General features: G+C 44.3%; 1 protein-coding gene across 4 annotated transcripts in view; it reads right to left on the reverse strand.

The window, feature by feature from the left end:
- Window positions 1-16,062, reverse strand: part of KDM2B (lysine demethylase 2B) — a 104,001-nt gene that overhangs the window by 34,213 nt on the left and 53,726 nt on the right. For all 4 annotated transcript variants that reach the window (XM_063415514.1, XM_063415513.1, XM_063415515.1 and 1 more), the window contains 2 exons: window positions 10,411-10,865; window positions 3,635-3,721 (listed from right to left, as the gene is read on the reverse strand). In XM_063415514.1, coding sequence (XP_063271584.1) covers window positions 3,635-3,721; window positions 10,411-10,865 — 542 coding nt within the window. The remainder of the gene's footprint in view (window positions 1-3,634; window positions 3,722-10,410; window positions 10,866-16,062) is intronic.

Genomic DNA, 16,062 nt, shown 5'->3' on the forward strand with positions numbered 1-16,062 from the left:
CCTTAGAGCCCTGGCACTGGACAGTTTTCTCTTACTGTACAGCTAAAAGAAAAAGACAGGTTCTTGCTTCTTCTGAAATAGAGTTTCCAAAAGGGAAAAGAAAAGGTGCCTAAAGGAGAGTAATTATTGAGCTAAATAATGATCAATAAATTATAAGAAGTACAAGCAACTCAAAATAGCTCCATAAAGATGAGTAAATATGATCTGAAGAGGTGTCTATGAATCACACTCCATCTCTCTTATTGCCACAAAATAATAAAGGTTCGTACATTTTACTACAGAACTTTCCACTGAAGATGCCAGAGGTCCTTATAAACATTAATTTCACCTCCCAGATGGGAAGGCCCCTCTCCACCCGGCAGAGCTCAGGGAGCAGGAACAGGCACAGACCCCGGCCTCCCATTTTGTGCACTGCCCACAGGATCATCCAATGTCACCCAGTTATTCCATCTACTCACTAAACCATTGCTGATTATTGCTTGTGGTTCTTTTCCCAGAGAATCACTCTCTTTGTCAGGGAGCTGCAGTGTGACTGGCAGCCCCAATGCCTTTGGAAAGGTGGATGGAGAGAGGCACCACTGCAGGGCCATGGCACATGGATGGGTCCTCCCTGTACTTGGTTAAATGTCCTGCCCATTACACCTCATCCTCTCTGAAATGGAGTTTGGGTGAATGAACACATTTCTTCCTTAAACCCCAGCATGTCACAGGCTTCAAGCAGCCCTTCTGCAGCCCTGTGCACGCTGCTCACGTCACACCCACAACACATGAAAGAAAAGGACTCCATTTTAAAGGGAAGTATTATTTGCTGCTTTGAAAATCATTCAGGTTATCAAAAGGAATATTCTTCCAAAAGCAGGTCAGGGTAACCGAGCTCGACCTTGCCCAGCTTGGGTTATACAGACACTCCCTGTCCCTATTCCAGGGATCTCTGACTTCAGTCAGGGTTCTCTCCCTCTGCTCTTTGCTTTTCTCACTCCATCCCTTTTCAGTTCCTGCTTCTCTCCTAATCCTGCTCTCTCGCCATTTCTAGTCTCTTCCCCTCCTTTCTTTACAGTAATTTCCATTTTCTTTGAAATGTTTTGGCATTTAATGCTGGCTTTATTCTTCCTTCTCCATCTGCTGCTCTTGTCTTTCTAAATCTCTTCTGGAGCCTTCTCTCGGGAGAAAGCAAGAGGGATGTACTCTGTTCCATGTACTGCTTCATCTTTCTGGATTTCAGTTCCCTTCTCTCCCTTCATGGCTTGGAATCAGACAATCCTCCTGTCCCTGGAAGCTGATCCCAACTAAAATGTCTCTTGCAGCTGCACAGTAGCAGGTACTGGATCTCCTGCTCCCTCTGAACACAAGGATGTCAGGAAAGCACTGGAAAGTACCTGCTATTTCTCCTATAAATACTACAAGAACAAGACTGCAGAAAGCAAAATTACTGGTAGATTTTACTCCCCTGCCTTGTGCTCAACATTTGTGGGATCTTCTGGCCATGGAGACTTGCTCCACCAGCTACCATCCATTTTCCAAGGGAGTTTCCCCCTCCCTAAGGGTTTTTCTTCTCAGTAAAATCTTCTATTTCATTATCGGGGCTTACAGGGAACAAAGGAGAAATAACCAAGATTAACTACTAAAACTGCTTTTAGACAAATCTCCCCTATATTATCTTTCCCACAGATTTTAATTTGGGACTCAAAGGCTCAGCTCTAAGACGTCTCTTGCCAGCCTGTTCACTTGGCCTCTGTTCCCAGGAAGGGAAATAGCTGGAACATGGAAAAATGACAAGGACTTTTGCCAATTAAAAGCACAACAACAAATTTCTCTTGGGAAATGTGCAGCCCTATCTGCAAGTGTACCTTTGAACTAAAACATAAGACATAACACAAACTGATCACAGATTAAACAAAGCAAATGCGAAGAGAATGGTGAAAGGATCTTTTCTGCTATCAATTTTTGTTTATTGCCAAACTTCAACCTAAAGTGTGACTTTCTGTAAAAGTTTTCCTTGTATTTGTTATTAACTGGTATGTTTCATATTATCATACCAGTGGGAATGATGCCTCCTAAAAGTTTTTGCTTTCAGAAAGGCAGAAAGAAAAGAAACACCTGAAAAAAACCAAACCCCTTGCAGCCAGCAAGATGGATTTTGCAAAAAAGGGTAAGATTTAAGTCACAAAAATTACAAATCCTTTGCAGTGGCAGTTACATTGCCAATATACAGAAATAAAATAGAAGAAATGATGCATTTATCAAGGCTCCAAAATAAAGTGAACAGAACATTAACAAATGCCAAAGCTTATAAAAGCCTCAAAGCACTCAGATCCTCCCTTCTCTCACAAGCTCAAAAGGGAGTCAGTTGTTCCTTAGTTTTATCTTCTGTGTTTCTCACACCCTCTTTTCTGTGGTCACAGAGATTTTGCTTTATTCAAGCCTAAAATATACCTGACCATGGAATGAGCAGCAGCCATAAAACCACAGGAATGGAGAATCTCACACTTATTTCTCAAGGTTTTCCACTGCTGTTTCTAAACCAATGTTTTAAACACAGAGCATATTCTCATGGATTTATTACAAGCTAAAAAGGAAATATGGATTTAACAAGACACAATTCCTCTGAAATGTGCTGAGCTAAAACCCAAAAAGAGACCGAGAAGGAACGTGATGTGCTCATCCTGCCCCACTCTCCTCTGGCAATTCCATGTTTATGGTCTCCTACTTCCCATCTGCAAACAGCAAATTCTCGTGGCTGCACGTGCCACAACAAGTTCACCAGCACAAAAAGTGAGAATTGAGTGAATTATCTTCCCTGGTAATTATTTGAAAGGTATCTACAATGATAACAGCGACAGATTTTCAGATCAAAGCCTGATTTAAGCTGACCGACCCCTTCAGCGTTTCTAAAGAAATAATGGATTATAAAACTAATTCAGTGAAAAATGAAAGTAAAAATAGAAGCGATGAGCCATCTTCTAAATAAGCAAAGCTGCTTTTACAGCGTGCTGAATAACTGGAGTGTGGTAAACATACCACTGTTATAAATAACAACCAGCCTTTTGACATTGTTCTTTCGTTAATTATTTCAAATTCTTTATCAGCCTTAACGAAGCAAACCTCATGGTTCTCCTGCAAAGTGAAGAGAATTACTCCCATGTATAGGAGGAAAAATTAGGACATAAGGACAGAAAACAATGTTTCAAAGTTACAGGGGCACATTGTACAGAGCACTCAGGAAGTCTTGTAGTGTAAGAGAAAAATCATCCTCTCGTTCAGACGAGAGTGCTCCCTAAGTGACTGATTTGTAGCATTTACACATCATTTAATTTTACACAAAATGCATCCAAATTTTTAGATTTAACCATAATTAGTAAACGATCAAGACATATCAAAGTTTTATACTGGTAAGTAAGGCCCAAACAAATTCTTTTAAAATGGAAACTCTGATTTCTCCCTGCTAAGGCACTTTCTTGTTTTGCTTCAAGTCTTAATCATAAACCCATCAAAAGTAAGATTTTGTATTAAGAATGCTAGCAGCTGCCAACAGATAATACACAGCACTTTGTCAGATTAGAGATAAATAAACACCAGACCAGGCACAACAATGATTAGTAATGATTAGTAATGATTAGTAATTGCGTCTCATTACCTTTGTGGTCTTCTTAGGCCAGCTGACCACAGGGACACCCGAAATGGCGAGATTTTGGTCATCATCAGCGTGTTCCTTCAGAATGTTCTGTTGCAAATGAAAAGGCCTTTATTAACCAAACATTTCTCCAACTCAAGAGGGCAGAGACCCACAGAAGAGAATACTCTGCTCTCATGGCAGAGTCACAAGATCTCTGCAAGTTACTTTTGCTTCCAAATTTCCAATTCCCACTGAAATTCTCACACCTGTCATTAACATCCACAATGTGGAACTTCTTGGGAAACAGGCAGCAAAATCAGCCATCAATCACCTAAAATGTTACAGAATTCTTTAATATTGGTGTGTCCAAGACTGGTGTCTCACCACTATCACCTCTCCCCCTCAAAGTGCAGGTCATTAATCCCAACTGAGCCCTTCTCTCCTGATCAAGGCTGCAGCAGGCCTGAGAAGCAGTGAGGCTCTGCCCCTGTTAATTCAGCCATCACATGGCATCAGCTGTGCTGTCTGGACCATCCTCTGATGCCTGCTCATTCAGGAAAGCCAAGAATAAAAATGTCCTCTGGAATCTTTCATGTTTTTGCACATGGCAGTCCAAGAGCAGCATCATTCCCACTGCCCTTCCTTCCCCCATGACGGACTGCAGTTCCCCTTGTGTGACCAGTGAGCATTCAGCCTCCTGAGTGCTCACTAGGAAAGGCTCTGACTACGGACAGCATTAAGGGAAAAAGATTGGTCTCCCCTCCCTTCCACCCCCACCAAAGCCTTTTCTTTGATGCACTGTTCTAGAAATTTCGTGAGTGGGTTGCACAGGCTGACACAGCTTCCACCACTGTGAATCATTCCCATGACCAGTAGCTCAACACAGAGGTGATAAAACACTCAGTGGTGCAGCTGGGAATAGTCCACGCTCGCCTCCTGTGACTCCCTACGTGCTCACTAATTTAGCTACAAAGTTCTTCATTTTGGAGTTCAGGTGGCTGAAAAGGAAGAAATGAAAACAAAACAAAAAAAAAAGAGTCAGAAGGAGGATTCTGCTGTGTTGCTGACAACTGAAGGCCAGATCAGCACTAACAGGTTAAAGACAAAAAAATAAAGGCTCCAATAGAACAAACAAGAACTGCAGGCTGGATATTACCTCAACAGAATATTTAGGAGATGACCCCAGACAATGAAGTTCAGTGGTGCTGTTCCCAAGTATGTGAAAAAAGCTTAATTAGCCAACAACAGGCAGCAGGCTCTGTCAGTCCCCAGTGCAGCACTCTAGTAATTAGTAATTTCACACACTATACAAAAAGAGCTTAAAATACAGTAATTGTTTTAATAGGGAGTGCACTTGGAATTCATCTGTAATCATCCAACTAAAGCCTGGAGTGCGATGGCATGTTGCAGTCCCCAGGAGGCCGAGTTTGGATGAGTGTCCCTGGGGCTGACTTTCCCTGGGGCTCACACAACCTGTCCCACTCATCCAATTCCCCAGGCTGTGCTCAAGTGAGAGCAGTGTGAGCAGCAGACAGCCCAGCTCAGCACAGTGCTGCTCCTGCAGACACCAGTAAGGCTGCTGGGGACACTGGTTAGGCCGAAAGCAGCGCCAGGGACCAAAATCAGCGATACCAGCACGGCCCAGTTTCATCAGCCCCGCGCTGTGGCTGCACTCGGGGGTTTGCAAAGGTGAGGAGTAAAACCCAGCTTGCCCCAACCTGGCTGTGATGCAGAGTCTGTATTGGACCTGCTCTTCCACTGCAACACCCAACAACTTTTACACAGGGACTAATCACTGGCAAATTAACTCCTGGCCAAGCTGAGGTGAAGTGAGCACCTCTTTTCTCATGTCCTTTTTATTTGGAGAGAGATCACTGCATTAACTGAGCTGTGACCACATTCTGAAAGTTCAATCCTAAAACTGAGAGCTCTTTTGTATTCTCACTGCAAAGCAAAAATTCTCCAGAACAAGGAGGCAGCTTGAGAGCCATAAACAAAGGACAAATTAATCCCTTTTTACTTTGCTGCTCTTAGGTTTGAAAGCCTGTAAGACAGAAAACCTTAACATTTCCACTAACGACTGTCAGAGACTCGGAGCTCAATGGAAAGCACAGTATATTCCAAGAACTTGGCAAGGTAATGAAGGTTTCTTGTTATCGTATGCATCACGTGAAAATATTATCCAAGGAGAAATGTAAAACGATGGCAGCTTATCATCTGAGGCAGCTGAAAACAACGGCTGTGTGCGCACAGAGCCGCAGCACAGCCACGCTCGCGCTGACTGGAGCATCAAGTGGCAGCTCACAACAGGCTGGGGGAGGCAGGGTTTTGTTCACCTGCTCAAAAACAAGAAAAAAGAAGATCAAGGAAAGCCATGGGGCTCCAGTTAGAGGAACAACGTGATGGTCTCCCAGCACAAGGCGCCCCGATTCATTACACTTGAGGGCTGTGGTGACAACAGCAGGTATGAAGGAAGGAGCTGATTAACTGTGTAAGAATTCAGCTTAGCCATTAATTTCAAAAGCACAGCAAGGAATGACTCCCCTGAAATGCATTCAGTAGAGGGAGGGTTTTTTTTCTGTCATCAGAATGAGAAGGGGGTAAGATTTCTTGGCAAGAAAAAGTAAGAACATATTTCAGTAGATATCATCTGTCTTGCACAAGAATCTTCTCCCGCTGCCAAGGAGTTGCAGATATTTGACGACCTCTGTTCTTCATACCGAGTTTCTTCTGCTCTAATGGACTTCCACAGGCCCTTCTGAAGAAGGGCAGTGCTTTTGCTTTGAAGTGGGCAAGGTCTGTGGCATTAGGAAGAGGCAGCTCTCACAGTCCTGTTGCCCACCAGCAGCAGAGGAATTTCCATCCTGCTGGTAACACACAGAAACCTTGTGTGCAGAAATCAGAGGCTGCCACAGGTGAGTGTCCCTGGCAGTGGGTTTAATGTGTGTGAGCTGCACTGCCACACTCAAAGGTCTGCTCAGCTTTACCTGTCCTGTGCTGTGGAGATCAAGCTACACCAAGGAGGACGATGGTGATCTCTTCTTCATGCAAAAGCCCACCCCAGCCCTGCTGCAGCCAGCAGGGATTTAATTCCCTGTTTGGGCTGAGGGAAGAACTGACCTGCTCTCCAAGTGAGGCCTGTTCCACTCTGCAAATAAGCCTCTCTTGTGCTGCTGCACTCCATCGATCACGGTGATAAATGGGTGCTCAATCTGCAGAGGCAGCACTTGGCACTTCTGGATTGCTGTGTCCCCACCAGACAGGCACACTTAGTTTGGAGCTCAGATGATGTGTAAGGAATTTACACAGGCTTAGTTTAGTTTTCAGTCTCCTTTCTCATACGGAAAATAAATTACTTTACTTCAGAAAGTCTCACCTAGTTGACATTAAATAGCTGTACACAGCTGTGGCTGTGTTTACCACTAAGAGCAGTAATCCAGTAACCCATCCTTTACTGTGCTCTTGCATGGATTCTTTGTGAGCTACCCCGATTAGTTCTGTGAAACTTCACATCACTGAATAAAATGGTTTCCTTTCTCCAGTTTAACTATCCATATCCTGTTTTCTGAAAACATTAATTATCTTCCCAAAGCACAAAGACAGACTTGAATGTCATACAAAAAAAGTTCCTGAGTGTATTTCATTAAGAAATAAAAGTGCTACAATAAACACTGATTTATTTGCTTCAGGAAGAAACTTGTTTAAGACTTTCCAAGCAGAGCAAGAGCTTTCAGACTTTGTCAGAGCATGTTCTTGCTATGCATTTGTTAAAAATAACTCTCAAATGGGTGCACTAAAAGAGTACTTCTAATAGGAAGCATTATTAATACATCACATGCCTGAAAGTTGGGTTGCCAATGAAATAAACCTTGTTAATACAGCCAAATACAGTCACAGCATGGGTAATTTGCACAGCTCCTGCAGGATTTCTGCCTTCATTCAGTCACACAGCTGACTGGTGCTCTGGGTATTCAGCAGGCTGAGGTGAAGGGGCCAGGCCTCTGCTCACTCCTCTGCTGATGCTGTCAGCAGACCCTCCACGTTATTATCTGTACAGACTGGAAAATTAGTAGCAAAGTAAGAGAGAACATGATTCAGTGGTCTAGGAGATAAACACCATTCTGGAAAATGGACTGTATTTCTTCCTCTGCCATTATGTCCCTATGTGGTACATAGCAAATTTTTAAGTCAAGTTTCCACAGGCAGTCACTGTGTGCTCCTGCTCTTCCTCACACCTGGCTTGGGATCTGGATGCTAAAGATCAGAACTTCTGCTCTATGGGAGTGTTAAGTCACTGCAGTTTCAGTATAACTAAAATCATCTTTTGCACATATCAGTGTTAAATACACTAATTGTTCTGTGGCACGTAAAGCCAGTACCCAAAATTACTTTAATCTTAATCTCTTTGCACCCCAGTTCCCTGTGACAACAGCAGCTCATCCATTGTGTGTGGAGCAGAGGCTGAGGATCCCTGGGAACATTCACTCACCCTGTTCAGGGCTGAAGATCAGTACCTGATGGAACAGCAAGGGTGGAACAGCTGCATCCTCACACCAAGGAACACAGGGATCCTGCAAGGACCATTATCCTGGATGCATGCTCAGACTGAAATCTGGCACTTGGCAACTCCTCCCTCAGCACACTCCATCCTTTGAAGGTAAAAGCTCTAAACACTCACACACTTGGGGTGTGTTTGGTTTTTTTTTGAATAAAACAAACCTCATGCTCTGAGATCAGGTGCTTTGTCTCCACTGCACTGCTCTCAGCACATCACTGAGCACAGTGGCAGAAAGGAGGGAGGGGCTGTTGCATCCAGGGTCCCAGAAGGAGATGGGAATGGGTCACACCTTGTCAGTGGCTGCCTGTGACAATTTGTTTTGCTGGTGAGCAAAGAGAAGGTCTGTGCTGGGAATCCTGGGCTCCCCTCCTGACCTGGAGGAAATAAATTCAGCTGCCCCTAACTGACCCCATTCCTTCAGAGCACCTGGGAAATGCATTGTGCAACCACGGGGAGTTATGGAGGAAGCTGGCTGTGTGGGCTTTAATTAATTTACTCTGCCATACTCACTCCCACTCTCTGAAAACTGAGGGCTGGCTTATATGTGGGTCAGTGCTGTAAGAAAAATGGGTGAGAAAGTTCTTCACCAATTCTTTAGACACTGTTCAAGAAGATGTTTGAGTTAACATCATTTTTTAAAAGTCTCACTCTGACTAATCAGTCACAGACTGGCCAAACATCCAGAGGTGATTCCAGGGGAAACAACCCTGCAGGGTGTCTGATGTTCAGCTCTGGTCATGGGCTCTTTAACCAGCAGGGAACCATCAGGATCCAGATGTTGGGCTACATCCCAATGGTTACAGTGTGTGCTGGCAAGGGCAGGAAGTTTAGAATCAGGCAGGTATCAAAGGAGATGGAACATCAAGCTGTACACAATAAACTGGCAGGTGATGACTTAATACCAGTTACAGCACAGTATCACCAAAAAGGTGATACTGGCCTTTTTTAAATTGTCCATTTGTAGTTCTCCATCTCTGTAGTCAGTGAATCCACTGCTCTGGAGAGGAATGGGAAAACAGATCCTCCCACACAGAGCTTTAAGCCAGATTCACATATGGTACCTTGCTGTGTTCTAGGGAGATGTCTCACAGCACTCTGGAGTCTGTCATCCAAAGAGGGGGCAGGATCCCACTCGGAACATCTGCACCAGCCATTATGTGTTGCACCTCTTTCTGGATTTTTAAGTCAAAATTATCTTGTGCATCAAGCTTGGAGAAGTAACATGACCATTCCTTCTGCTCCACCAAAAATCCAACTTCTGGTCTTCATTTTGATTTCTGATTGAAAGATGACTGATCCCAGAACAAGCTCTTGAATGTACATCCCCAACTTTGAGCAGGTGTGTCCACTTTCATGTACAAAGGGGCTGATTTTGCAAGAAGAGGATTTCTGAGCTCTTGTGGTTTACCAGAACCAGAGCAGTGTATCCCACTTCCAAGCCCCAAGATCAGGGAATATGGTTCCACTGCACACTGCACATGTTCAGCCTTCTCTAACTGGCTTTGAAGATTTCTAGCCAGCTGTTACACCACTTGCATTAAGAAAGTACAGGCTCCCCATTGACCACATAAACATGTATTTCCCCCCTCAGATCGTGCCTTACAGAGCTCTTGTGTATAGAAAATATGTAAGTGCAGACCCATACTGTTCACAGACTGAAAATCTAGAGGAGTTGTGTCACTAGTGAGCACTCACTCCTTACACCAACTCCAAAACCAATATATGGTACCAGTGGAGAATAATTATCAACCAATAGAGGGCAATGGAGGAAAGGAAAATGAAAAAGGTGAAAGGAAAAAAAAGCAACTGGAAGTGTTAGACAATCTATCTTCTGAGCTGCAATCAAGTATTTACATTTGGTATGTGTCAGCTAATGAGGTGTACACCAGGGAGACACGAGACCAAAAAGGGCTGATTAAGACTATAAATATAAACAGACTTTTGGAGGTGTAATATTTACATGTGGAACATAACAAGTGCTGAATTATGAGAGGATATAAACTTTTGGCCACTACTGTGACAGTCAGAAAGGACTGTGTCACTTAAATCCAGCTGCAAACAGGAGCCAGACACAGCTTTGGTTCCAGGGATCATTTCCCTGTGTGTGGCAGAGCAGCCTGATGTGAGCTGGTCACCACACAGAAGCTGCCACCCCTCTGCAGCAGAGCTTTGCCTTCTGCTCTCTCCTGCTGTGCCCACAGAGCAGAGTTTGTGTGGATCAGCAAGTTATCACACCCACCTTCATGTCCTCCAGGAGAGCCTGCGGGTCTTCAATGCCTTCTGGAACACACTTCTTGTTCTCTGGGAGAGATTCAAGCTTTTCCACCAGGGCTTTTAAACCCTTCAGTTCAAATTCTGTGAGGTGAGTCCATTTGGTTGAAACTTCTGTAGCTGGAGACCCCGTGGGTGTTTTGGGATAGTCCGTGGGGGTCGTTGATTTGACGCTGTCGTCTGACTCATTGGACAAAGTTCTTTTTAGGTACCTCATTACTGTGGCTTTTTGTTTCCTCCCTGCAGCCTCCTTCCCTTCTGAGTGTGTGCTGTTGGGTGAGGAGGAGCCATCCACCAAGGATTTGGAGTTTTTATCCAAGCTGTCATCCTTCTCCTCCTGGAGATGGGCATCACAAGATTCTTCATCCATGTCTAACCACGAATCTGACGAGTAGCTGTCTGTGCTGCGTTTTCTTTTTGCATCTGAAAGTTAGAAAAAGAATGCTGAATTTTCAGGCACTGTAACCTCACAGCTGAAGCACTTCTGTACCACTGGGGCCAGGTGCTGCCTATTTCAAAGGGCACTGGAGAATGGTTTAGTGAGTATGTGACAGGAATGGGCTTTATTCAGCTGATTTCTAATTTTTTTTTCCTTGAGGGGGGCGCTTGTTTGTCTGTTTTAATGCTGGTTTTCATTAACATCTACTCAGTTCAAATGACTGGGAAACATTTAGGGAAAAATTATGCTTTCTTCAAAGCTTCAGTCCTCTATGCCTTCAATTAGGAGTAGGCAGAGCTCTTAAGTCACACACAATTAATTTTCCCACAAATCCGAAAAAGACCAGATTCGGCAGCTTTACAGCTTTAAGAGGAGAGTTAGCACAGAAGGAGGAGGGGGAAATGATGGGAGGAAGCACGTTAAAATGCTGTACATCATCATTCTTCCAGGAACCCTGCACAGCACAAAATCAACTCCTCGCTACTTTTCCTCTCTGCAAGCAACTAACTGTTGATAAAACAAGAACCCCCAGTTGTTAGTGCATGAATACTCATTGCTCTTCTGAGACAGAGGATTTTAGCTGTGCTTATTTTACGACAACAAGACAAAACACACTGAGAAACACAGGGACTGTCACAGCTACATGCTACTGGTTTTCTTAATGCCATCCCCGATACATTTTAGGTACTTCTCAGGAAAATTTAAAGGCAAGCTTCTGAGTCTAAAGAACTATTAATCTTAATTTCCCCTTAAGAGGCCCAATTGTTACCCAACTCCGTGCAATCAAGCAGTGAGAGCAATGTAGGAAACCAGTGGCCATGGTTCCCTCAAGCACACATCTTTTCTTATTTATTAGACACAATTTCCCTTACTAAGTGAACAACATTGAATGCAGGCTAGCAACAGCAGGAATTTCTGTGGAAAACACAGTTAACACTGGCAACACCCAGTTAAGTCAATGTGGATTTTTATTACTGCCTGAAATGGGTATGAGATCAAGCTGCAAACAAAAACACTCTGCGAAAGAAACAGAAGTCGGACAGAAAAAGTGAGAGAACAATTAATGAAAAGTTCCTTTCACAGCTTCCATGCTTTGCAGTGCAGTAGCTTTGGATTAGGACAATGTGAACCATGCTTAAGGAAGGATTAAATGGACATTAATGAGAAAGCTCAGCATCCGGTTGTTCAACAGGGAGGTTCAAAGCTGGAGCCCAGTTCCAAGCTGGAGAATTCCTCCTGATCTCAGAGACACTCCTGTCTGTGCACAGGCTGTACCATCTTGTCACAAACACACTGAGGTGCCAGAGATGCCACAGGCAGTGGCAGTGTCTGAGGGCAACCTGCTCCTCCTGCCTGGCTGCTCAGCTCTGCAGTTCCCAATAAAAACCCCACCAGGCCAGCTCAGCTCTGTGTCTTACTGCCCCAGAGATATGAGTCAGTCACCTCACACTTCTCAGGGCAAGGGTGCTGCTGCTACAGGGTCTGCAAAAAATCCAGCACCTCCATCCAGTCTGCTCCTTCAGACAGGCTTGCGTTTTTCCTCAAAACCAAAATGGCCATAAAATGACTCCTGAAAGGCAGGTTTAAGCTGAAATGCCTGTGAAAAGATGGCAGCCACAGATAATATCAGCTATCAGCAAGGCAGGGTGCAACCAAATCCAGCTCCATCCACAGGGCAGGGTAACTTCCTCCCTGCAACTCTCCAAAAAAAGCCTCACAGATTATTTTGTGTGCTGAGGTGGTGGCATCAGCACTCCAAAGCAGCTCCTCCTCTCTGCTCTGTGCTAATACACCCCCATGCTTCTCTTAGAAAAATAAACAGGATTAGAAAATATCTTAACCAGAACATTTTAAACCCACTCAGTTATCCAACTTTTATTTCACACTGTTTTTTCCTTTGTCCACAGTAGCAAGCACATGTACCCACCTCAAAGGCTACATAATCAGCTTATGTCATTCTCCCATTTTACAACTGAGGAAACAGATGCTTGGGAGAAAGCACGATTTGCTCATTGTCACACATCAAATCTAGGGAAAAACCAGGAATGAGAATCCAGGCTCTCGGATCCAGGGCTGGAGCCCCCTCCTCTGAGGCACACAGCCTCAGTGAGCTGTTTTACAACTGGCTCAAGCACAAAGCCCGGCCTCGATGGCAGAAAATGCCAGTGAGCTGGCATCAGACGGGAGAGGGTGAAAGCAGAGACACATCCCTACGCTGCCAGGACGGTGTCATTAACAGAGAGTGGTATAAATCTGCACAAAGAAAATCGTGTTTCTGTCCTCCTGTGCTAAAGCTCTGCTGAACAGGAACTAATGGCTGTAACTGGGGCAAAGCACAAGCGTAAATACGGCCTAAAGAAAACGAGGGAGATCACGTTATGGAGGTGTGAATAATTTACTCCAAGTAATGCTCTGGTGTGAGGAGAAAAAGCTTCTAAGAGAGATCTCCACTTTTTATCTCTTGCTCTAATCTGTGGAAACAAAAGGCAGGAGAGGAGTGGGGGCCTATTCCCAGGAGAAGGCAGCACACGAGGGGGGCCGGCAATCCCGTCCTGCCAGCTGCCACCGCGGCCCTGCCACCCCTGTGAGCACAGACAGGAAAACCAGCTCACACCTAACCCCAAAACACCACCAGAGCAGTGCCCTGCATGCCTGGCAGTCACTTCATGCCTTCCCCGTGGGCACAGGGCTTGCTGCTGCCCTGGAGTGTCCCAGGCTATTCTGGAGCACCAGGGGATTACAGCGCTGGTGCACCACCGGATTAAGAGCAGGCTGCTCTCAAAACACAACAACTGTCTGCTACTGCTGCTAATCTAAAAAAAAAAGCATCAAGGGAATCAATAATGGAAGGATAACTTCAAGGTGAGGGAGATACAATTTTGTGTTTTCAAGTGTTTTGTTGTAATGCAACATGCCGTGATTTTTATTTATTCATTTCAATGAAAACACTGTCTGCCAGAGTGACTGTGCTGTGAGCTGAGGCCCTACATAAGCATAATCTGCATTTACTTTGTTGAGAAGTGCATTTTAAGCACTGTATTACCAGGGCTCCACTGTCCTGGAGGTTTCTGGTTTATAAAGTCTCTCTGTAGGACACAACGCCTGCCTCAGCTCAACTGTTTCTTCTTCTGAGTCAATGCACCAATGAGTCCCAGGTCTGAACCCAGTTTCAGAGGGGTTATCCAGTCTGGGTTCCCACACAGTTTACTGCAAAAAGACCTTCACCCCCTCATCTCAAAGCAAAAAAAACAGCTCATACAGACCAGTCTGTGATCTAGCTCAGTGAAGAGGTGGAGCAGCACAGGCTTGACCACAGGACAGAGCATTAGAAATCTTTTCTACAGCAGTTCACTTCCCTGCGGTTCTGGGCAGACCACTTCACTTTCCTCACAGTTATCCACTTGCACAAGAATAATTATTCACAGTTTCTTTCCTTGCTGAAAAGCAACTTGCTGTATTACAGAACTTAAAAGAAAGGGATGGGGATCAGACATAATTATGAGACCTTTCTGAACTCTTTAGAACAGTCCAGTGTGTGGTGTGTACCTTGCCATTCCCAGCTCCCAGCCCTGCCACTGTGACTTGGGAGCAGCAGTTGGTATCAGTCTGCTAAAGACAGCAATGACATTTTCATTAGCAGAAAAACCCTGAGCATACTGGAAAAGTATCACTGCATGGAGCACCCCACACAGGAACCACTCAATATACTCAGGTACCTGTCTATCATAAGCAAATCTATTCTATCCCCTGAGAAGAGGGAGAAAAAAAGAGCCACAGCTCCTTCACTGTGCCAGAGGGCATATTTTCTACATCCATCAGGCTTAACATACAGCTACAGCCATCCTGTTAAAATTTTAGCAATGGGAATCTTCAAAGCTGCAGGCTACAGAGAAAGCACGTCTCTGATAGCCCAGGATCTTCTCCCAATTACTCTTTGTCAGCTCACTCTTAACATCCATATCTCACTGAAGGTCAACTGTGGTTGAAAACATCCAGTACAGACTCATTCATGATAAGAGTAAAAATAATGAAGGCATATCCACCCTGAAAAACAGCCCACGTTCAGATCTAGTAGGAAACCCAAACAGGCTCCCTTCTGATTTCAGCTGGCAGGACAAATGTCCCGGTTGAGGCAGATGAGCAAAAGAAAAGAGAAAAAAGGCTGTGTGCTTTTCCAGCAGCCTGTGATTGCTGTCATGTCGTCATTCCCCCGAGTCTCTGCCCTCCTGGGAGAGATCTGAGGGAGAACAGCCTCACACACTGCCTGGGAGGACACGGCCTGAAAATCCATCCTGGGCCTCACGAGTGGGGGAGGAAGGCACGGCCATCCCTTCCACCTCATTGTGAGCTGCACTCATGGTTTTATTTAGGGAGTGGGAACACTCCAGGTTTCAGCTGTGCCTCCACAGAAGTGAGTTTTTTTCCTGTCTGAGGTTTTGTGAGTGGAGACATTTAGAAAACAGAAATACAAAGAACAATTTAAATTGCTCCAGCAGCATACAAGTATCAGGACAGAGGTATCACAACACAATCACACAAATACACTTTCATGAACAGACTGTGTCTTGAAAGTCACTCTGAATTTAACAACCTTCATGTCAAGGCAAATAAATACTACATTATAAAAACACAGTACAAAAAGTGTAAAGGTATCATTAAAATCCAACTGCTGATGAACTCAGTTCTGTGTGCTCTCCAGTGATGTTCTTTATCAACATAGCAATTGTTTTGTTGGTTATTTTTTCTTTATGCAGGAGAACAGAATCTCCACAAATTTTAAGAAAACTGCTCCCTTGTGAATCCCAGAGACTGTGGGCAGTGTCCTGCCCTCTCTCTGTTGATCTCCTCTACTGATAATCTCTTCCTTAACTTCAGAGATTCACTACAACCCCAGAAGCTACATAAGGAGAGAAAGCACCACAGCTCAAGGGTGAAAAATTGACAGTTCTAGCACCCAAAAGGAAAGGCAGAAAGTAGACATTTAGAACAAATTATGTCAAGGAAATTATTTTTTAAAAGTAGGAGAAACATTTAGAGTATTCAAGAGAAATTTGTGAAAATGAATACAAGAATGTGAAGAATTTTTTCTTAAAAAAGAAGGACAGAAGACAATTAAATCTGCTGAGGGGTTTGAGGAGAAGTTAAGTACTTTGCTTCATTACTCTTTAAGGAGAATAATGG

The sequence above is a fragment of the Prinia subflava genome, chromosome 19, assembly GCF_021018805.1.
Source record: "Prinia subflava isolate CZ2003 ecotype Zambia chromosome 19, Cam_Psub_1.2, whole genome shotgun sequence".
Taxonomy (NCBI): domain Eukaryota; kingdom Metazoa; phylum Chordata; class Aves; order Passeriformes; family Cisticolidae; genus Prinia; species Prinia subflava.